The 25,006-nt window shown below is 39.9% G+C and overlaps 1 protein-coding gene across 2 annotated transcripts in view; it reads right to left on the bottom strand.

Annotated features, from left to right (window-relative positions):
* The window catches only part of cdh8 (cadherin 8), a 116,823-nt gene that overhangs the window by 32,060 nt on the left and 59,757 nt on the right, over positions 1–25,006 (bottom strand). For both annotated transcript variants that reach the window (XM_037748628.1, XM_037748636.1), the window contains exon 4: positions 7,989–8,108. In XM_037748628.1, the coding sequence (XP_037604556.1) occupies positions 7,989–8,108 (120 nt within the window). The remainder of the gene's footprint in view (positions 1–7,988; positions 8,109–25,006) is intronic.

Raw genomic sequence — 25,006 nt, 5'->3', positions numbered from 1 at the left:
GGTCCTGAGCTGCCTCAGACAATGAGAATACGCTGGGCTGTGATGAGAAACGTGGGAGGGGTTAGGATGTTGTCTGTGCCTGCATTTTTTAATTCCTGTGATAGATTTTCCTTCGGGATGTAGCACAATTTCAGGGTCAGTTTTGCTTTTGGAGGTCACACAGCACTGATGATATGAACAACTACAGAACGTAAAGGAGTAGGGTTGCATATTTACCAAACCTCATCAGCAGGACTGCATTTTAGGAAAGAGCTTGCTGTTAAAACAATTGATTAAATAGTATCTTATCAAATACAAAAGTTTTTATTAACATTGTGATTTTTTAATTTATTTTCACCTCAACCTAACCAAGTAGTTTATTTTTATGTTTTATTTTTTATATTTATATGTTTTTATGTTTAAAACTGGCAGTTTCACAGCCTGTTGCTGGTACTCTCCAACAGTCGTATACTGTATGTCGTTCTTGGAGATGGCATGGGGCGATATGGAAATGTCATGCCAAAATAATTGTGATTCAAAATATGATCACAATAATCATCAAAACATGCTTAAAACTCTTAAAATTGCACTAAAACATACTGGAATCACTTTGCCCTACATTTTGTTATGAAACAAATATTGTTTTTATTGCCTCATATATAGGTCACACATCCTTTCTATTATTTTTTATTGTAGAAAAAAATAAATAATCTTAAATAAGGTAATCCTAAATCATAAGGTCCCCCTGCATAATTAAAGGGTAAATCAAATATATATATATATATATATATATATATATATATATATATATATATATAAAAAATAGCAACATTGTATGAGTCTGTTCTTTCTTACATTATAATTCCTGTATTTATTTATTTTGTTTTTTTAAATCAGGCTCTATTTGTTACTTCTCTTCCATGATATACGATTATCCAGATATTGGAAAATTCACCACAATCAACCTATTGTGAGTATTTTTTATTGTGATAAAACCCTTTATCGTCCCAACCTTATTTGGGACAACCTATTCTGTCATTTAGGTATGAATACATGTTGAGCATTACATGCTGCCATTTCCATCATTCGTATAGCTCAAAATATGGTACATTTGGTGACTATGGGATCAGCACAACAAATCAATTTGGACCAGTTGGTCACGTGTATGTACACCACCTCTCCCACACCCAAGACCATGAGTTTACTTTCACATTATGTCTCAACCTTGTAGTTTGGAGGCCTTACCGTCCACAAAATGTGATGTATTGATTTTGACCCTTGTTTTTTGTTGACATTGGATTTACTTCGTCATTGCTTGGGTCCCACAGGCCCCGCTGCCATACAGTATGTAAAAAAAATAGCATGACCTTTTATTTTTGTCCTTTAAATAATTTTGTTTTCCTTTTTTTTGCTTTTCTTCTGAGCTTATAAGATCCCAATAAGAAGAAAAGTATTACAGCGGTAACCATTTCAATTGCCACAAACTGGGATTGTACTATACTTGTACTGAGTGTTCTATGTTATATGAGCTATGCATGGATATATATATATATATATATATATAAATATATTCTTTTGTTTGCCAAAAAGTTATTCACTGAGATGTGAGAATGTTTTCCTACAGACTAATGTGCCATTTCCTGCAAAGAACTTCTGTAGCATGTCATCGGTTCAAAATCAAGTTATCTTTGAATGCCACGTACATGTATAGACGCCGGAACAAGTGGCATCACATTGTGAATGCAGTAATAGATGAGTGATCCAACAACACATTGAACATTTTTATTCAAAAGAATGATTAAATGAATGTCCTCATTGAAAACTTCTTTCAAAAGGCAATGAAATAGGGAGAGAATATATCTATTTTACTGCCGTACTACTACTACTACCCATCATAAAAATAATCATGTCATTTAATAAAGCACAGCAATAGACAATGTGAAGGCCAAGTGCTCAGTTCCACATTCAGTAAATCAATCAAATAAAGATAGTATAAAGGTGCTTTTAAACTTAAAATGAATAGAAAAAAGTACATTTTTTTAAGCACCCTTAAGCTGAAAAAAAAAGGTACAGTCTGTAGTGTATCGACTCACTCGTCCTTGTGAATATGCACACAAAAAGACGTGTGAAGGACTCCAAAACAAAAAAAAATTGGTCGTCATATTGAATAAAGAATTTATCCTCCCACCTTATTCTAATCTCTGCTCTACGTACTGAAATAATCAAACTCATATGGGCGTATTCTTGGTGTGTAAAAGCAACATTTAAACTATCTACATGCTACATTATGGGCCAAATAAACCCATAAATAAGAACAACACAAACAAGTCACTCGTACTCCCTCTTACACACACACACACACACACTTCAGTCATCATGCTAGAAGCAACACTCTCATCTCTGTTGATCATCGTTAATTATTCAAATTAATTCCTAATCACTGAAAAGGGAGGATAGACAAACACTCATTTCCATAGATATTTGCCTCAACTTTTTTTTCTTCTTCTTCTTCACCGACCATTAACCAAGTGATGAATTGGGGCACGGTGTTTATTTATTTATTGAATGCTTTTCATTTCCAATGTGGCGTTGTAAGTGTCAAACGCATCCTAATGGTTGTTTTCCCCTTACCTTTTATTTTTCATTAACATTCATTAAAACATCTGGCTCACTTGAATGAGCCATCTGCATGTGCCGCGCAATCACACAGTGCATGAATGCTAATCCTTAAATTGTCCGTTCAGTGCCTTTTCTAAAGCCACGTTCCCGTTTGCAGATGCTACGGAGATTGCGGCGCCTGTAGCGACGAGGATGAGCCCAATTTCTACGTGTCGAACTCAGTGTTCGCCTTAATTATGCACATAAATTTGGAGACTCCCTTTTCTCGAAGCTTGTTTATTGTGTGCTGTTTTCCCAAATTGTCAGCGGTCGATTTCCATCTCATTTCTTATTAATGTAATTTTGCCATTATTTAATCATATTGCTTACAGACACATGTTAAAAAGTCAGCCGAAAAAGCAATTAAAGATCCAATCTGGAATCTGTTTTGAGATAACTTTATGCATGGTGACGCTGCTGAAGAGTTTGCCATGTGAAAGGAAGAAGTCATTATTATTATTTTGAATTCATAACGCAATGATGTTCCGCAGTAGCATATGAGTACTGGCCCATTTAGCATTTAGGGCGACCAATCAGCTCGTGGAAGCATGCGACTCAGTGATGCCCGTATGAATCTTATAATTTCGTAGTTTTAATAATGAATTTCATGCATCACATTGTTGAACAGCTGTTTCGACTGTTATCAGGCCATTAAATGGACGTTATTAGTGGTTATAAGCCTCAAAGAATTGGGTCAGAACGTGCCTGCTACACCCACTAGTAGGTTTTATCATTGATTTGCATGGTTGATCACCAAAAGAAAACATAGATGCAGTTATTTTAAGCCACAACACAATTTGTTTCCCTAAATTTAAGTAAGTGGTTTTGTTGCCTAAACACAACTGTTTTGTGTTCAAAATGTAACATTTAATTCAGTTTTACAACGTGTTAGAACTAGGGCTGTCAAAGTTAACGGGATAATGACACGTTAACGCACATTTGTTGCAACTTGTGATTTTTAGGTTGTAGCGGGCTCAGTTTTACAGCTAGAAAACTGAAATTACAAAAACCTAAGGAATCCATTGGCATCAACCATGTCATACTAGCTTGTCACGAAGAAGGCTAAATAACGCTCCAAACTTACACTCAATTTTGGTGAGGAAAAACTGACATGGCCATTTTCAAAGAGATCCCTTGACCTCTGACCTCAAGATATGTGAATGAAAAGGGGTTCTATGGGTACCCACGAGTCTCCCCTTTACAGACATGCCCACTTTATGATAATCACATGCAGTTTGGATAAATCATAGTCAAGTCAGCACACTGACACACTGACAGCTGTTGTTGCCTGTTGGGCTTGAGTTTGCCATGTTATGATTTGAGCATATTTATTTATTCATATTCATTTATTTATGCCAAATGCAGTACCTGTGAGGGTGTCTGGACAATGTTTTTGATTGTTTTATGTTGTTAATTGATTTCTAATATATATATATACAAACATTTGCATAAAGCAAGCATATTTGCCCACTCCTATGTTGATAAGAGAATTAAATACATGATAAATCTCCCTTAATTTGAACAGATACAAAATATGTGAATAATTTGTGATTAATTGTGATTAACTATGGACAATTTTGCGATTAATCACAATTAAACATTTGAATCAATTGACAGCCCTAGTTAGAACGTATTGTTTTTTAAGTTTTGCTTTCACTTTTACAGTGTAGTATAGGTGTAGCAGGCCCCTACTGGCCCACATGTGTTAGGCTTATAACGACTGATAACGCACATTTAATAAACTGATAACAGTCGAGTCGGGTGCTGAACTATACAGCATGTCACTGATGATCATTTGACCTAGCTAAACCAGGGAAAACATAATGGAGAAGCCATTGCACTTGTCCCGATGTATCCCACTGATAAAGGCGTACTTTTGTCCTCATTCGCCAACATGCGTCGCCTATACTTCCTGTGAAAGGCTACACGTGTATCAGGCTTATTCAGCGGGGCCAGAGTGATTGCATTTTTCCAGATTGCAATCGCGTGTGAGTAATATTGCGTGTATATAATACTTTCCATTAGTGATGTCGGTAACTGTTGTCTGAGAAGCCTGACGAAGATCTCTGTGAGATTAAAACATTACGTTATTATTGGGAGCCACATACACAGTATTAATTCTGTATCATCATATCAGCTGTCTGGGGGCTTTTATTACTTCTTTACCTATAGTAACATATTTCCCCTGCATTATTTCCTGTTTTAATTAAATCTATACACTCATATTGCCCCAATGATACACATTTTACCCCCAGCGTACTGTTCATGTTTTGAAACGTAAGTGTGCAGCTGTAGAGGGAATAGATAGAGAGCCCAGGAGTCTGAGTTAACAGCAGTTTAATGCAGCCGTAATCTAAACGCATTTCAACAAACAGATGGGCTGATTTACCTGCGGTCCTGTTGTTGTTACACAACTTTTTTAAATCTATAACCAACATTGTCAGCTCCCCTTTTTACTGTTCATGTACTAATGTTGTCCCTTACGGGCTTGCCGGAAAGAGGTGATGTAGACATATCTACATGGAGGCGAACAAAAACACTCGTTAACACAGTCGCCATGTGGTCTTCTGACTGTTTTACTGTAAATCCTTGTTATTGCTCTCTCAGAAAATGTATGCATTTTAGATTAATGCACAGCAGCAGAGTGAAATTATAGCTCAGGTGGGCCAGCAGGTGGGGAAGCTGTTGCATCTCTGCCTGCTGGAACCTGTGCAACCTGTTGCACCTGTGGGCAGTGCACATGTACATTAAAACCACCCTCTCACGGTCACATCTGTCTTTCTGTTTCCTTTAGATCCACGGTGCACAGAGAGCTCTGCTGCCAAAACCTATACAGCATTATATACATGCATATACACTGCATTTTAATTAAACTATAAATATTCATGAATTATAATAAATGTGTTGGATGGATCCCTTTTATCCCAGATACTGCAAGAAGAATGACCCTCTGGCCTGAATGCCAGCTTCGAGGAGCTTCCGTTGCTATACAGCAGAATGTGCATGCATATTCATTTAATCAGGATGTCTTGTTGGTGTTTCATCTCACGTTTAGATGTCACATTTTTCCAAGTAGCCCAGACTTCACAGCCACTGATTTACTTTACATATTCATATATTTATATTCTGTTATCCTGTGATCTCCACTTTTTTTTTTCCGTATAATTATTCATCATCTACTTAAAGATTGATTTCTGTCATTTCTTTTTTCATTCAGTTGGCATTTCTTCCCTGCTATGGAGCCCTGGAGGTGTTATTGAGAGAAAAAAAAGTGCTCTGAATTTAATGATTTGTGCGTACAGATAACTTAATTTGTGCTCTTGATTTAATATTGTTTTTAACGTGATACAGCAGCTTTCAAGGTCTGTCTCTCACCGCCCAAACAAAAGCCACAATCCCACTCCTTAATGAAAGATACACACTAGCTGTATAAAATAACTGCTGCCTCCGCACAAAGGAATATGTAAGAATGTAAGGCTTTTTTTTTTTCACACTGCAACTCAAAACCACAATTAGTGTGGGTTGAGTTGACGGAGGCGCACACACACAGACCTCATATAAGACCTTTTAAAATCAATATCTACCTTACATATATTTTAAGATTAGCCTTTTTTAATTATGTCTGTAATCTATTAGATTAATTACACGTCACTGAAAAATGTGTCTATGTATATATTTCTACCTGTAGCCATCACACAGCAGCAGGAACGATACCAGCATCTCCAAATTAACAATGGGCATTTTTATGCACGTGGCACAGCAGAGGTAACTTCATTAATTATGATAATTAATTATCCCGTCAAGGATTGGTCACGATCTAATGGTAACTGACATTCAGTACTTTTTCAAAAAACCTCGTTGCCTTCGGTGAACAGCTTGGAAAAACAATGGTGCATGTGGTGTGAAAATATTTAATTTTAGTAACGCAAAACTTGCATTATAACTTTGTACTGAATATTGTTGCTTAAACATGTCTATACATTGAGTTGTTATACACAGTTGGCTCCTGAATGCTTAAAATAAACCTCACAGTTGGGGTAGGACCTTAAAGTACATATATTGACCCTTGACCTCTGACTTCAAGATACGTGAATGAAAATGGGTTCTATGGGTACCTACGACTCTCCCCTTTACACACATGACCACTTTATGATAATCACATGCAGTTTGGGGCAAGTCATAGTCAAGTCAGCACACTGACACACTGACAGCTGTTGTTGCCTGTTGGGCTGCAGTTTGCCATGTTATGATTTGAGCATATTTTTAATGTTAAATGCAGTACCTGTGAGGGTTTCTGGACAATACGTGTCATTGTTTTGTGTTGTTAACTGATTTCCAATAATACATGTATTCATACATTTGCATAAATCAGGCATAATTGTCCTCTCCCACGTTGATAAGAGTATTGAATACTAGACAAATCTCCCTTTAAGGTGTATTTTGAAAAGATACAAATTTGGGAATAATTGCAATTGATCGCAATTAACTGTTAATCGATTGACAGCCCTAAATATAGACGCCTTTGACAAAACATCAACACTGCAACCTCTTCATATTCTGTTGATGATATTATTTTGTGTCTTTTAATGTTTTAAAAAAAAATTCTGGCCAGATCGTACACAGTCCACCTTGTACTTATAGAGTACTTTATCAAATAGGGATAGCCCACCATTTGACCTGAGTTGACATTGTAAGCTCATTTATCTAAGTTGAAGCAGGTAATGAAAAAGGACAATGTTGAAATACTGAAAGGTTCTGGCCTATGTCTAGAAGAAAAGGACTACTGAAATAATCCTCAGATGTAATCACTGTCTCACCGTTAAGCCTATTTCTTTTCCTTTTTGTCCCATTATGGGCGTGGCGTTCATTCATTACATTTTGTCATACATTATGCTCTCCATTGGTTAGAAACAGACAAAGGATTTGCACACTGTATTAATAGCTCCCATTAAATTTAATGAAGCAACGTTTCGATCTCGCGGAGATCTTCGTCAGGCTTTGTCAGGCAAACAATGAATAACAGCACAAAGAGCTCAGGCCTGCCCCTCAGAGGTGTCCTCCTTTTGTTTCTCCTTTTTTTGGTGATCACGCTGGACCTCTGTGTTATTGCTTGTATTAGAAAGCGTGCTATTTATAGTGTAATACTTTAGCTGGTTGCAGTAAGCAACTTGACATGGCCACGCTGCGCAGTGACTCTTGAATGCAATGTATCAAGCATGCTCCAAAATGGCCTCCAGTGTGCACTTCTTTGTCTTCTAATTAAATTCAATGTGGAGGAACACAACAGTCACAGTGGAATAGAGACTCATCATATAATTCTAAAACACCAACAAGCACAGAGCTGCACTCACCAGAGTTGGGGTCTACGGAGAAATACGGTTGTCCCTCCAGTATGCTGTATACTAGCTTAGCACTGTTCCCGTACACTGGATCATCGGCATCTGTGGCTGTTACCCGGGTAACTGGGGTACCTGTGGGGTAGAAAGACAGTTAGAGTTCGGGACTATGACTCAATCATCTCTACATAGCTGTGCCAATCAAGATGAGACTATTCAACTCTATGTGGGGTTGATTTGCTCCAAAAGATCCGGTCCCATCTGTGTCAGACATGCCTCACATTTACAATGTGTTGCCCTGAAATATCAGCAGTGTGCATGACATCTGAGCATGTTTCATCTGTACATTTAGTACATAAGGGAGAGTATGAAAATCAATGGGATGGGGGAGGGCAGCTGAACCTTGTGGTTAATTTATAAAAAAGGAAGGCCCTTCCATAACATGTCTTCTTTCAGACTTGTGGAAAGAAAGTAAAACAAATGTTTCACTACTTTGTCTATTTGTGTCAATAGACTTCTCTTAAATCCACCAAAACATAGCATTAGATAATGCCTCAGTTGTATATTTAAACACAACATTTCAGAAAACATGTACAAAAGTATTGATGGGGAAGTTTCATGGTGATATCTATTAGTTATTTTTTTTACCCCATTCACCTGTAGCGTATATTTTACAATCCATATTTTCAAAGTCTGTTTTCTCAAAACAAGTTTTTTCTCATAGTCTGAGTCAGAAATATCCACTTCAGTAGCACTTACATACACCACACTTCATTCCTATCAATATTCTGAAGGGTTTTTACAGAGGGGTTTATTCATATGTCATTCATAGCCTGATTTATAGAACATTTTATTCATAATAACATGGCAAAATCTTTTTTTTTTATAGCTGTTGAGAGTATTTTCTTTATGGAGTGATAAAAAGACATATCGGAAATCCACTCTGTAAAAATATTAGACTCTAATGTATGCAAATTGACACATAAGATATTGCCTCATTTGCATATATAAACATATTTTCTGAAAACTTGTTATACAAAAATTAATTGTAATTAATCAACTTTTTTAACCTTTTCACCCGTCTCCCCTTAATATGTAAATTGAACAATAACTTTCACAATATTCACCAAATTCCACATTATAATTTATGGCAAATATAGAATATGCATCCCACACATTGACCCAAGAGCTACTAACTGCACAGTTATTACCACTGTCAGTGAGTAAATACTGTAAGATAGGCACATACATATATATATATAGTATATACAGTTTATATATATATTTATTTATTTTTTCTGTACAGTCTTTAAAGGCAATATAATAATGAACAAAATTATTGTTTGACCTGTTTTTAGTCTGAACTAAAAACAACAGGATATTTGAATGAGCATGGATACTCATAAACAAACTGTATCTGTCATTGTGCCGCCCCATGCCCTTAATATGTGTTCAGTTCTGGTGTTCAAGTGTCAATTACTTGCGGCAAATGTGTCGTGACTTCAGATGTCACAGTGGGTGTTTGGCCTAACTGAGCAAACCAGTCATGTCGGTGTTGATTAGCTTCCCGTAATGCTAGCTTCTGCTGGATACGTTAGCTATTGTGCAAATCAACACAACAGCGATGGATGTGTCACGTACTTATTCTAACACAACAGGGAAAGTAATCGAATCAACTGATGGCCAAGATGTACTTTCACCAACTACACGGTCTTGAAGAAGAAGTGCAGACCTCGAATATACACGCTAAAAGGTTTTGCGTCACTTGAAAACACTCCGTTGAAGGTTGTGCAGTGATGAAATGTATACATGGGAGTCTTTTCCATTAAAGCGAAACCTTAAGCCTAAAACACACAAAGAAAACACTTTGCTTTCTGAGAAGAGTTTGTCCAATTAAAAGTTTGGCTTTGATCTAATGCATATAAACTGTTGACACGTGTATTCTTAAAACGCTTGATCGGATATCACTATTCCTTTAACACTAGAGCAATTAGCCATCACCTTCACACCAACAATACTCAATGTAGCAGGAACGGTGTCCTTTATTAAACCGGCACTGTGAGGTTTTGCAGGAAATGTACTCAAGGTCCTTCATCAATACACCAGCTCTGCCAAATGCTCAAGGCAAATCACAAAATAGATTAGTGACAATTCAATCCACCATTCAGGGCTCCATTATAAGGCATCAGGGTAAAATGCATTGAAAAAACTGAGTATAAAGAGACTATTAACGCAATTAAACTCATCCATTTTAATTCACGGTGACCTAGCTCCTCATCAGTCTCAGTGTGAGGGAGTGCGTGTGAGAGGCAGAGAGAGAAAGAAGGAGAGGAAAGAAGCTGACATGCTGACAGTGAGCAGCACGCTGGCAGGAAGCTACAGATGGTATGGTAATTGTTTCTGTGAAAGATGTTTAGAGGTGTTCTGACAACAAAGGGAGACGGTCCCTCGTCGCAGACGGCACAGGTCCTGCCACGGGCGTCGAAGTCTGTCCACTGCAGATGAAAAGGCTTGTAGTGAAGACCTTCGCCGAGTTTTGGCACCGACATTGTGATTCAGAGGTTTCAGTCATGAATTAAAACATTAAAATGCCAGATGTGTTGGAAACACAATCCCTGCGCAGTGTGCAACCGTCAAATCAGACATCTGTATGCTGTTGGTTCACTGTCTTTTGCCACCTCTACATGCACCGAGACCAACACCAACTGACCTGCTGACCAGTGTGCACAGAGATGACTTAAAGGGATACTTTGTCGATTTTCAACCAGCTTTGTATCATTACAATGCTGGTAGTATATGCAAATGAACAATGAACTTCTCTCCATGTTGCCAGCACCCAAAGGCCCCTTCTTATTTACCAGCCAAAGTCAGACTTTTGCCAGCTCTGGGCTGTTTGTAATGCACTTTGTACTTTTTTTGTATGCCCGCTCCTCACCGCTCCAAAATCAAAACAACCACTGGGAGAAACATGGCAGAAGGCAATGTTCCTATGGAGGAAAACAATTTCAATATTGTAATGCTGGAATTGGACATACTGGGTCATATGAACCAGAGTAAGTTGCAGAGGAATTACGGTCTATGGAGGATGAGGCCACCTCAGCTGAGAGACACGCACTGCTAGCCGGTGAGGACAGCGGCTCAGAGCTACCAACTCGTGGTGCCGCTGCGGTAAATGTGCATCGATGGAAACTAAAGTGGAGTCGCTGTGCTGCAGCGAATTTAGGTCAGTTTCTTTTGGATGAAGTTGCTGAATCCAGTGTTACAGAAGAAAGGGCTCAAGCATGTGTAACGTTACACCCAAGCTTTGGGCCATATGGACAGGACAGCTGGAGACATATTTCAGGATCCCAAAAAGAAACTGGAAAAAGCCAAAGCTAGCGGGGCAAAACGAAACATCTGAGTATGGAGTAAGTGCAATAGCGTCAGGTTTTTTTTCCTGAAATGTCACCGTAAAGTGTAACATTGTTATCTACTGAAACACTGAAAATAGTATCTTACTTTGTCTACTCAGTGGCGACAGAGAGCCCAGTGCATACTGGGTGTTGTAGATTTTCTACCTTTTGAGCGAAAGTGAATACCACAGCCTCTTTTCTCTGTTTTTTTCTGGTCATGTATCACCAATTTTAAAAAAAAAATCCCTTTTATGCTACTTTATACTATACTTCACTACATTTTGGAAGCCAACATTGTACTTTTTACCCCACTGTATTTATCTGACAGATTTAGTTAGTTGTTACTGCTTACATCTATATCAACAAATAAATAATGATATATTACTATAGGTTAAGCTACCCAGTAGTATTTAAAGTTATTAAAAGTTGCCACATCAGCTGCAACCTGCATTATTCAGAAATGGGCCATTCATGCATAATGGGTACGTTTACTATGGTACTTTCAGTATATTATGATGCTAACACTTTTATACTTTAACTTAAGTAAGATTTTGAATACATGACTTTTACTTGGATAGGCTGGCGACCTGTCCAGGGTGTACCTCGCCTTTGCCCAATGTCGGCTCCAGCTCCCCTGCGAATGGTTGCAGATGATGGATGGATGGACTTTTACTTGTAACAGAGTATTTTTATAATGTAGTATTGATACTTTTACTCAAGTAAAAGATCTGAATACTTCGTCCACCACTGGTTACATCTGATCTACAAGAAGTTCACAAAAAACTCTGGAAATCATATTTTATCCCCAAAGCAAACCATTTCAGTTTAAGGGCCTTTCATAAATAGCACTACACCAAAGCTGTTTTTCAGATCCGCGCAGTTATCTCCCTCTTTGTGACGTCAGCTACACGTGTCAACCATTGATTAATAGTCACCGCCGCTTCTGTGGTCTTGTAACAGCAAAACAAAGCAAAAGCCACCTTTGCACTCTAACTGGAGTAGCAGTTTCACTGTTGCAACCCAATTATTTCACAGCGTGAGAGCCTCAAGTGGTCCTCCGAGACCGAGGTGTTCGAATAATTCATCGTCTTATGATGACCCGTGCTGTTGTGTTGCCAAAGCTTACCTTGTAAATTCCATATCGCTTGTTACACCCCATGCCTTTTGCAGTGTTAAGATCACAGCAGATCAATGAGCTCTCTTTTCTTCTTGTGTTTCTGCTTGCTGCGATAGCACTAGCAAGAAAAAAAAAAACTGCACGCTCTAACTTGATGTCAACTGCTGATAGACTTTGAGTTTTCTCTACTTGAATCCACTAACCTGCCACTCAGATCACTTACTCTCAACTTATATGAAAGTGTGATATCCAATTGTTTTGCCTGTACTCACCATAAGCTGTGTGTGTTGTTGAAGCATCTCATCATTATCTTAAAGGGGACATATGCTCATTTTCAGGTTTATACTTGTATTTTGGGTTTCTACTAGAACATGTTTACATGCTTTAATGTTCAAAAAACATTGAAAAAAAACTTTATTTTTCTCATACTGACTGTCTGAATATACCTGTATTCACCCTCTATCTGAAACGCTCCATTTTAGCACCTGTCTCTTTAAAGAGGAGATTATGCTTTTGTGCTTTTTCCCTTTTCTTTAGTGTGCTATATAGTTTTCTTGTGCATGTAAAAGGTCTGCAAAGTTACAAAGCATAAAATCCATGCCAAAGGGAGTTACACTTCTCCTGAACTGCCTGAAACGCCTTGATTGACCGCCTTTTCTTCTGTAACGTGGTGATGTCACCAAGTAACACATCTGTATTATACCTGCCTAGCGGCTAGTTTGGCACACCCTCAAACAAAGCTAGTTAGAGCAGAGCTGGAGCAGAGTCCGAAGAGTTTGGTTTGGTCGACCAATCACAACAGAGTGAGCCAGCTGACCAATCAGAGCAGACTGGGCTTTTCGGGAGGGCGGGGCAGGAGCTCAAACAGAGCGTTTCAGACAAAGGGGAAAATTATCATAATAGGTCCTCTTTAAGCCCCGCTCCTGAAAAAAAAAACATTCTGCTCTGATTGTCTTCCGAGAAAAATATGGTTTGCAAAGGTAGTTCTCAAGCTGTGGACGGTATATGCTAATGAGCCTGCATGTGACACAGGACGGGGAGCCAAATCTGAATGGCTTGTTAAATCACATGTTTTCTGATCTAGACAGCCCACAAAAAAACTGACAGGGTTGTCTTATTTCACAGTTTGTGGGTTGGTTGGCACTCAAGATACCCAAATAGATGTGCACAAGCACTGAAAAATTGAGTTTGATATGTCCCCTTTAAGTCTACACACCATATTGGATCACACCTCAGAATGAGGTTATCCACAGTTCTGCTTTAAAAAACTGCCGTTAGGTGAAATTTCCCCACAAACGTGTTAGATAAGTAAATAAAATATCAAATAAATGGGTTGACAGAATGTAAGGAAACATTATTATACAATTGTATCCCACAGATGTGTGCAATAATCCAAATTGGTGTGCTCACGCAGAAGCAAATTACATCCTGTGTGCCGTAGCTGTTTGCCAATTGTCAAATGAGAAAAATGAGAGACAGCTAAAGAAATTGCACCACCTTTTTTCCCAGAGATACAGAGCCTTATCTGCCTTAAAGTTAAATTACTACTACTACAGAGGGAGAAGGCAGCCATCTACACAGCCCTAATTATGAAAAGTACCTTCGTACTTCTAAAAAGGTGTGTGACTATTGCAAACAGGCTTTATAAATTCAGTTACACTGCGGATTGAAGTGGGGGGAAGTAGAGGGTAGGGGAAAAAAAAAAAAATCTTCATAAAAACAGTGGAACCAGCGAAGCGTGAAATAGCTCCCTCTTTCTTTCCCTCCCACAGGGGTAAAATGCTCCTCACCACCCCTGATAAAAAAAAAAAAATGAGGGATTAGGAAAGCCAGTGTTTTGGTCCTGTTTCAAATCAGTGCAGATTAGCTCGTCCTTCCCCTTGATAATGCTCAGAAATTTCAGGGACACTGCAGAAATGGATGCAGCTGTGGGGCCAGGCGATGGGCACGGAAACTCGATTGTGGGAGGAATATTGTCTCTGGCTTTTATTTGAAGCCTGTAGCATTGTGGCGATTACAATAATAGCAACACAAAAACTGTAAACTTCCAGGGATGGAAAAGAAAAAACCCTGAATGGCCGCAAAATGGCACAGGCAAGGCTCCGCTGGAAAATGTTCACCCAGAATGCAACCGATGTCCTGTACGCTCTACTGCTCCGGCATCTTTTTTACCTAAAACGTGTTACTTGCACACCATTCTTGGTCAAACCTGTTAGTGGAAGTAGGTGCAATCATGCTATTTTCTGTCTAAATGGATTTGTCTCACTTTCCTCCCGCTGTCGAGCGAATGCCCAGACACTGAAAGATTACATATAACAGTTTCCTGGGAGAGCAAATCTCTCTCTCTCTCTGTTGGTTTGGGCAGTAGCCCACAGAGTGACACGCATTAAGCATGTATGAAAATACAGCCTGCTTGTTTCCCCCACGCTAAGTATAATCTCATTAATCACGTCCTGGAAATTCACAGGATTTAATACCACACCATTAATTTAAACACACATAATTTTCAAAAGGACCGTAGTCTATGAGGCATTTACATCAGATTTACAGTTGTTGTTTGTTTTTTGATTGAAGGGGCCAGCGGTTTCTAAAGGAGACCCAGAATAAAGACATGGGGGGGCCTGGCCTCCTGTTTTATCAAGCGACAGAAATAATAGGGCCCACACTTCCTATTTACTCTGTACACTGGCTCAGTGATGGGAAATCAATAGGAATCTTCCTTGAACCGGAGAGGGGGATAAATTGGGGGGCGATGCAGCCCGATGTGACACACAATGGCTGTGGAAGGACACTGCAGCTTATTTCTCTAACACATTATCCCACAACAACACGGCTTCATCTGTATACAGCCTGCTTATATCCTTAGAAGTATTGCGAGCATAATCAAACAGTGGAAGGTCGTAAAGATGTAGCTCGGAGCCATCACGAGATTCTCATTTGCAGACGCTTTACTGTACACTGCAGGGTGGCGAGGGAGAGGAAATGCGTTTCAAAATTAAACATTACACGTGTCTACAGCTTTATCTACAGATATGAACAAGCATGATTAAGATGTGCATTTACCCCAGCTACTGGCGTGAAAACAATGCTGCTGGATGGTGAAATGAAAATGAAGACTACTGTATTGTTTCTTTTGTTTGAAACTGTGTACGACGGGCCAGCCCAGTCGCAGAGCAGTTTGTGAAATACTCACAAAATTGATTGTATTGACTGAGACATTTCACTTTTTGAGCACAAAATCACTTCGTATGTAATCCACGTAATTCTGAACCGGGAAGTATAGAGAGTGGCGAACGCCAAATAGGGAGGAGGTTTGGGTGGACAGGACTTTGGCCCAGGAGACTGATGTTTGTATCCCGTGTGAAACAACAAGTCGAAGTTGATTTATTTGTCACGCAACTTCTGTACTGAAGTTACAGCACTTCCGGTGTTATTTAAACCCAAACCGCAATCTTTTTCTTAACCTAACTAAGTAATTTTGATGCCTAAACCTAACCAAGTTAATTTATTCCTAAACCTAACAAAGTAGTTTTATTTTGAAAAGACCGGTTCGGAAATTGACAAGTGCGTCACGTGACATTTGTAGGAAAACGCATGAAAAAATACGTTGCTGAAAGTCGTGCTGAGCGTCACGAAAAAAAAGGGAAATTTGTATATGTACACAAATCAAATAGATTCAATGTTGTGACTATTTCACAAACTGCCGTGAGACTGTGTTGGATGGGCTCCTCTACACAAAGAAAGGGTCTTGAAAAACTACTGTTCAACACAATATTCCACAAAGTTACAGCTCACTTCATGTAATATTCTGCAAAGGCCAAAAACAACATAAAAAAAAACTGCAATGCACAAAACTATTACAAAGTCTCCATTATAATGTTTCTATACACAGAGGTTCTATTTTCCAGTTGATCTAACAATAACATGAGCTGCTTTACCCCCCCGTTGCCAAGAATTCACCCACAGCATGCTTAGCACAACTCAGCAAACCGCACCGCGGGGAAGCACTCTCAGCTCAAGCACCATCATACCTATAATCACTCAAAAGAATGTGTCATTACAGTTCATTTACTATCGCCGGAATGCTAGACTTCTCCTCCGCATCCCTGCGTCCAACAAGCATGGCGGCTGAGTAACGTCTCGGCTCGGCTCAGCTCGGACCGGCTCAGAAGCGTGAAGGGTAGAAGACAGGGGGCATTCATATGCATGCAGGCACTGAGCCATAGAGAGGGGATATCACTGAGGCATGGGGAGAGCTGTGGGCTGCGTGAGGCGTGGGGCTCACAGTGCCCTGCTGTGAGCCCTACCCGGGTAAAACAATACTGTTTATGTCTGACTGGCTTTACACCGCGGGGGCCGAAAGAGAGAGGGAGAAACAGACAGAGGGGCAGAGGGGCAGCAGCGTGCATGACAGCACAGGGTACTTGGTGGTTTTATTGCCACAGTAAGGTATGCACAAAGCAAATATTAGATATTAGAAAATGTCCACAAAAAAAAAAGAGAGTGAGTTTTCAGATAACACACCAAACCTTTTTAAATAGACATTTTGGAGGTCAGCTTGTGAGCTAACAGCACATTTTGCACAATACCTGCTAAAAGCAAGTGGCTAAAACATTAGAGGATAGTTGCTACAATAGGGAGTCGTAACTTCTAGGTGTTATAAATGTCTGTTGTTTTTAAATGATTGAATATATTATTTATTTGATATTTCTGTTTTTAGTGGCCTTTAATGAACACAATTTCCCAGTCTGAATATGGAAGCAAAATAAAATCTAAACATTGACCAGTGCAATTAAGCCATGTTTTTGCCTTAAAGAGAAAACACACAATATTCGTTGATGAAGTTACAAAATAAAAATTGACATGTTATTATTATTATTCTAATAACCTTCCAAGCTTGGTTTGAACAATGTAGCATCCCGATTCACAACACAATAACTCTCATTCACAACCCATTTCGTCCATAAAAGGTCATGTCACAGTCCAGGTACCATAGCCATGATGTTAGACAAATAGCTTGATGCCAAACAGCATGTAAGTGCTAACAAACCATGCAATTATACTATACACACTAGACCTGTGTCCAATGTGATGTTAATGCTGCAGCGTTATTGGTATTGTTCACATATCTTTTTCTTTACCTCCTCTCACACGCTTTTCTAAACGGTTGTTTATTTCACACTATTCTGTGATGCTGTCTTGGCCCATTTCAAAATCTGGTTAAAGTAAGCCGTCTGACTAACTGGCATTATAATTGTTGTGTATAAAAAAAACATATTTTCAGTGAAATAACGACAGAGAGAAGTAGTTAGCGATATTAGGAGGCAGGTAAAAACACGTCTGCCCTTGAGCAGCTCCTAATATCCGCTGGTTCACCCAAAACACCACACTAATGTTTCATGCACTCAGGTAAATGGGACATTGTGTTGGAAAAGAATCTTCAGAGTCAATTACATTTTTTTTTTCCCCCCACTTGCTGCCAATGGTAATTTAATTACCATTAATAAAAGCAGACTTCTTGGCTGTAGAGTGACACGATTTAATGTGAAAAAGCTGTCTATTATACAGAAAAAGCAAAACTCAGAATGCATGCATTGGCCAATTAGACCATTGTTAAGAAAAAAAACATGTGATAAATGGTGTTAACTGTAGCTGCTCCCTTGTCATTCACTATTAGTCAGTCTGATGGTCAGTAAATATTTGCCCGGCCTCGCAACAGTCACTTTCCTTACAACAGCACATTGCAAACTAATGTAATGAACCCAAGCATAGTGAAAATGTAATAATGCATCCCATGGCAATGACTGTTTAAATGAGTCCAGCCTTCACTTAGCCACAGCTCACCCCCCTCCCCCGCCCGCTTTTCTAGGTCAGAATAATGGCGTGCCAAACTCTTTTTTTCTAAAATGGCTGGTCCGTGGGGCTGGATTGTCCCCTGATAGCGCCATCGCGGTGACAGGAAAGTGATTATGTATTGATCACGATCACATAGACACCGGTGTTGCTCTCTCTCCTGTCTGTGGGCAGAGAGGATAATAGCTCATGATCAGACAGGGAGACTGACAGCCCATCTCTCCCGGCAGCGCCGGCAGCACTATTTTTGGACAGTACCACCTATTTGATTGAAATGCACGCGCACGGATGGGGAGTGATGCAAGAATTAAGAGGCGATTAGCTCCGCGAGGCAGAGTATTGTCAAACACAAAGTGTGCAGCGCTGCAGTGCTGTATAGCGTGGCGGGCCAAAGCTCTCGATAACACAGAAACGGTTGTAACGAGGTGGAGAAAACAAGCGTGTCGAGGCATCCTTTCATCCATCCATCCATCCCCGTCCGTCTATTCTCTCAGAGGAGAAGATGACATACTTGGAGTGCTGCCAGTTGATTTTCCTACAAAGCCAGTTTTAGATTCCTGGGCTGCAGATGGGCATTTATGGCAACACTGCAGATGGGCATTGAGGGAAACCCTTAAACAAATCAGCATGCTCATAAACAATTGGCATGTGTGCACTTCTTTTTTTCCAATGCAGCCTCCCACCCCTTCATTTGTCACCATCTCCACCAACAACGCTCCTGTGATCTACAGCCCAGGCTGGTGACTAAAAGTGGTTGCCCTCCTCTGCCGTGATGCTTTATATTTATACCTGAAAGATGTAAGTATTTCGGATTACAGGGAGGCACGATAAATAATTGCAAGGAGGGAAAAAACATGGTCTCTCTGAGCCCATTAGTCTTCATAACAGGACTAATGCATACTCATCCTAAAGTGCGTGTTTCAGCAGGGCCGCAGCTGAGGACAAATGAATGAGGAACACCCTGCGGAAGGCTGAAAAGATCAGGATATATGTGTTTATATCGGGCCGTAACACACTTTTCAAAATTAGACTCGGGCCGAATACAACATGGGCCAGAGGATGCCTTACAATAGGAAGAAAAGAAATATATATCTTGAAGATAAGATATGGTTGTCAGCATCCAAGGCATTGTTCCCAAGAGTCAATGATGGATAAGGGACGCTGCACTTTTGAAGAGTAAGGGGACCGTCACACTTAAGCACTTACATTGTCATTGTTGTAGTACAATTACTAGTCCTTTATAAGACAGAGGGGGAGCCGTCACCGAGATACTGGGGACAGCGTGTGTGTTTGTACAATACGTGTCTGTGTGTGTACATGACATCCCTATTTCAAGGACTCGGCTATACCGCGTCTGCCGCCTTGACAAGCCGTACACGGGAGCGGCAGGAACAAAATAATTAAGAGGGTCCTTTGTTCCCCACCGATGGCCATGACACACGCCGCCATTTTAAAGGCTTGTGTCATTGATTCACTTTAATTAGTTCATAGGGAAGTGTGTGCAACATGCAGATAGAGTTCAGGACTGGAAGTCGAGGACGGAAAATTGGCCACTTCACATGTTTAATTGCTCCCAAGGCGTTTACAATGGCGAGGTAATAGCGGAGAATAAGGCAAAGTATATTTTCTAATGAACAACTTTATCATGGGTAAATGAACAAAATGTTGCTTAATTTGAGAACACTGCCACAGGGGCAAGAGTGTTTAATGTGAATTATGCTTCCTTAAAAAAAAGATGAAAAAAAAACAAGTTTCAGCATAATGCAAAACTGTGGTGGGAAATGAACTTGCGGTTAATAATTTTTGCCGCGCTACATCAGCACTAGCTCCTGAGAGTGGTAAACCAGAGATCAAAGTTATTACTTAACACCAGAAATGAATTACTTATGTAAACAGTGTTGCCAAAATGCCCTTAACGAGGCGTGTAGCCCAATACTGTTCCAGCTGAGCTGCTCAGTGGCCAACACAAGACAACTCCCAGTGTGTGTGCGTTTGTGTATATCTGTGTGAATGCAGAGCCACTGTGCTCCAGACTAAAATAATAGAATACCCTTTTTTTGATGGATACGTATCCAACAAGGAGGAAATTAGGAGTGATATCCAATTTAAAAAAGAAAAAATGCCATGTCCTGTTTAAGTACAAACTGTGTAGCTTGCTGCTGGTTTATCAAGTTTAAATTCTCACAACAAGTTAGCAGCAAATGTCGTCAGTATCAAATACTACTGCAAACCATTGAGTCACATCAGTAGGGAGAAGGAGAACAAAAGATACCCACGCAAACCTCACTTGACATAGAAGGAAGAAGCGATTCAAAATTGGTTGGAGAGCACTATCAAATTATAGGAAATTGACAAAGAGATAACTTTGCCACAGTGAATCGCAAAATGCAAATATTATGTGGCAAAAAAAAACAACAGAATTTTTTTCCGGAATGAAGTTGATTTTTCTGAGCTTTTACACCATGGATGTATAAAGAGAACTGTACACAGGGTTCATTGCTATAAAAGTTGCTCAGTGGCGCATGAAGCAAAAATGACTTGACTGCCGAGTATAAAATTACCCAGATCTTCTGGAGATCTTCCGCATCCATTGGGTCCATAGAGCAAGCGCACTAGTGTTTCCTATAACTCCGCCTCCAAGCCGCGGTCCAGCCGCGGTCTGGGGCTCATTCACATGAACAGCAGCATGAAAATAACTCTGTAATCGGCTATTAATGCATTTTACAACCTGTAAGACCTAATGATTTAAATAAGGGCTATTCTAGTGTTTGAACCGGGAAGTTGATTTACCTAAAAAAAAAAAAAAGAAATAAAATAAAATATCCGCTGAGTTACAGACGTCTCTTTCCCAATGTAAGTCTATCGGAAAAAGTCTCTTTGGGCCTAATGGCATCACGTGACGGACACGGAAGTGGTAATTGTTTGTGTGTAAATGTTTGCTCATGTTACCAGGCCCCTGTCAATCAAATGTGATCAAACTTCCTGTCAATGAATAATGACTAAGGATATTTTTTTCATTTAAAAACTAACTTTAAGTGTTGCTCATTTAGACAAGAATATTCAATACTATTGTGATGACCCTGTGTGTCACCTGGAGGTTTGACCAGTTACTAACCTGTGTCTCTCTCCCTGCTCTGCAGCTGACTGATTGGCTGATTGGTGTAATCTGGAACACCTGGGCCTGGTGCTCCTATTTTACTTAAACCATGGCTGCAGCTTTGTCACTGTCTCTGGGCTGATTATTCTCCACTCTGCTGCAGTGTTGGGTTCCCATTTGGTTTGGTTAGGTTGCTTTAGTTTCTTGCTTTGCTTTGATGCACCTTTTTCCTACACTTACACCCACACAATTTTCAAAAGCCATACATGCTATTCCTATGGTCTAAGACAGCCCAAAAAACATTTATTTGTCATGTAATTTAAGTACTTAAATAACGCGACTTCCGGAGTTATTTTAAGCCAAACCACGATATTTTCCTAAACCTAACTAACTAGTTTTATTGCCTAAACCTAACCAAGTTGTTTCCTGTGAGGACGGAAGTTTGTTTTGAAAATACCGTATGCATGTATGTAGTGGAAATTGACACGTGTTGCTGGACATTCGTATGAAAACGAACAAAAAAGGAGGAATAACTTTTTCATAGGATATCATACGAACTGTTGTATGAGTATATGTTGAAATAACTCTGGTATATATTAACATATATATATATAATGCATTACAACCTGTCACAAAATGAAAATGATTGCAAAAAATGAACACTATATATACTCAGGGGTGCTTTTCAGCAATCTGTAACAGAAAGACTACATTTTCTGTAAGTGCTGGTGTGAACATTCACATTCAGTGTGCTATTTTCATATTCTGGGGGCAGCAGCAGCAGCACTGAGGATGACGTTGCATTAAAAACAAAGGACGGAGTTGGAGGGAAGCGTTGTCATCCCTCCCTCAGCACCGACTCCCCAAGGCTGCAGCACTGCAACAAGATGTGCTCTGTCAATTACATATTGTCTATTCTTACACCCTGCAGAAGTAAAATAAAATAAAGAAATAAATAAAGAAATCAAGCCCCCGGCACCCAGACTGCAGGCCATAACCCCAGCGTTTGGCCCATCTAAAAGCAACGTGGGACAGAGGTCTTCCACCTCCCACACAACTGCATTAAGCCGCTGAACTCCACTGAATCCAGCCACACTGCGGGTTTTAGCGCCGAGCACCTTCTAAGTAACACACTCTGTCATTTGACAGCCGTCCCGGAGCAAGAAGGGTTAAAGCGCTTTTTTTTCCCCAGAGGAATGGTGAAACCTACTACGTCTACGTGACTGGCGACTTAATGTCTCCGTCAGCCGGTGAGAGCGGTGCTATGCTGCCGCCTGACAAGCAATCCATCACAGAGAACACACAGACAGAGAGCTGCACATAAAGCGTCCGCACGACAGACATGCATAAAATACACGCCCACAGCGCGCACCTAGCACCGACGTACACATGACCACGATGGAGATAGACACACGTCCGTGCACTTGTTAACATGCTGACAGTCATAAAACACAGGGAGACAGACAGATGCACAAACACACACTCCAAATACTGAGCAAACCTGCCCATAAACTCTCAAAGTAGGTGGCCAACAGGAAAAAAGAGGGGGAGAAAAATGAGAGGCGAGGAGAGCGACAGAAATGGTGGAATGTGGATTTACACCCCTAGTAATCCCAAGGTTTGTTTACACTCCCAGAAGTGAAGTGAAATTTTAAAGGGCTATCTCTGTAGCGTGCTGGAGAGCAGATTCACCCAATTACACAGCAGCCCCCAGTGTGACATAGTAAACCTGCTGTAAGATTGACTGTGTTTGTGTGTGTTTGTGTGTGTGTGTGTGTGTGTGTGCGTGTGTGTGTGTGTGTGTGGACACCAGACTGTGACTGTGGTAAAACCACAAACGGACTAAATCCATACTGCAGCGTTGAGAGCAATGCAGCTGCCAATGCTCCAACACACAAAACAGCCGGAGCAGGAGAAGAAGGCAGTGTGATGCCACAAATCAGCCGTCTGCACGACAGCGAGACAGGAGGGGAAGACAAACAGTAACCACACCTCAATTTGGTATCACTCTGCTCTAAAATATGATAAAAAAACAGAACATTTGAAGTGATATCTGGACAAGAAATAAGAAAACAAAAGGAAAAGGTTAAAAATAGGGCTGTCAAAGTTAACGCGATAATAACGCGTTAACTTTGACAATTTGTTTTAACGCCACTAATTCCTTTAACACATTAACACAACACATTTCTAAAGCTAGAGTGAATACTGGCATCATGTGAAACTAAAAACTTTAAGGAATCCATTGGTACCAACCATGTCATACTAGATTGTCGCAAAGGAGGTTAAATAATGCTCCAAACTTAGGCTAAATTTTTAAATCTGGTTGGAGACAACACATTTTTAACAGAAGGCCTGCATTATTGAGAGTGTGAGGTTCCAAAGATGTGGACTTTTGGTGCCTTGAAATGGGGTCGTGTTTACCGAGTTCGTATGAACAACGGAGATTGTAGCGGGCTCAGTTTTAAAGCTAGAGTAAAGATACCGGCCTCATATGAAAATAGAAAAACTTAAGTAATCCATTTGAACCATGGCATACTAGCTGGTCGTGAAGGAGGCTCCAAACTTATGCCAAATTTTGGTGAGGAAAAACTGGCATGGCCATTTTCAAAGGGGTCCCTTGACTTCTGACCTCAAGATATGTGAATGAAAAGGGGTTCTAAGGGTACCCACGAGTCTCCCCTTTACAGGCATACCCACTTTATGATAATCACATCAAGTTTGGGTCTAGTCATCGTCAAGCCAGCACACTAACACACTGTCAGCTGTTATTGCCTGTTGGGCTGCAGTTTGCCATGTTATGATTTGAGCATATTTTATAAGCTAAAGGCAGTACCTGTGAGGGTTTCTGGACAATAAGTGTCATTGTTTTGTGTTGATAATTGATTTCCAATAATACATATATACATATATTTGCATGAAAGCAAGCATATTTTCCCACTCATATGTTGATAAGCGTATTAAATAGTTGACAATCGACAATGAAGATACATTTTGAACAGATAAAGAATGTGCAATTAATTTGCAATTAATCGCAAATAATTGCAATTAATTAAACAGTTAAATAGATTGAAAGCCCTAAAAAACAGAACATTTAAAGTAATATCTGGACAAGATATAAGAAAAAAGAAAAGGTTAGAAAACTAAATCACAAGCGGGGCCATATATTTTGATGACAAAATAAAAGCAGTGAAAGCACAGCACGGTGAACGAGTCTTCTTCTTTTTTCTTCCTTTCCCTTTCATTGTATCAGACAGCTGAGGCGTGGCAGTGACTGTGCGAGCCAGGCGAGGGCTTTAGTTAATGGGGACAGACATCAAGAGGAGGGCCTCGCTCCGTACTGGAGATTTGATCCCTTCGTCTTATCAGCTTCTTTTTCAAATGACCTTGCTGTACAGACTTTTATGCCTCTCCCCTTTGTTCTCCGCCGGTGATTGGATGGGCCTCTCCAGTCTCAAATCTCTGCCACCTTGATGAATGTGTTCCACCCCTATTTATGTTGCATTGACCAATCCCCCCCTCCACCACCAGCTACAGAATGGCACATGAATCTTGGCTGTATATTGTACTCACACAC

The sequence above is a fragment of the Sebastes umbrosus genome, chromosome 2 (genome assembly GCF_015220745.1).
Source record: "Sebastes umbrosus isolate fSebUmb1 chromosome 2, fSebUmb1.pri, whole genome shotgun sequence".
In the NCBI taxonomy this organism is placed as follows: Eukaryota; Metazoa; Chordata; class Actinopteri; order Perciformes; family Sebastidae; genus Sebastes; species Sebastes umbrosus.
Note: the sequence above shows the minus strand (reverse complement) of the source record. Positions and strands in the feature narration are given on the sequence as shown.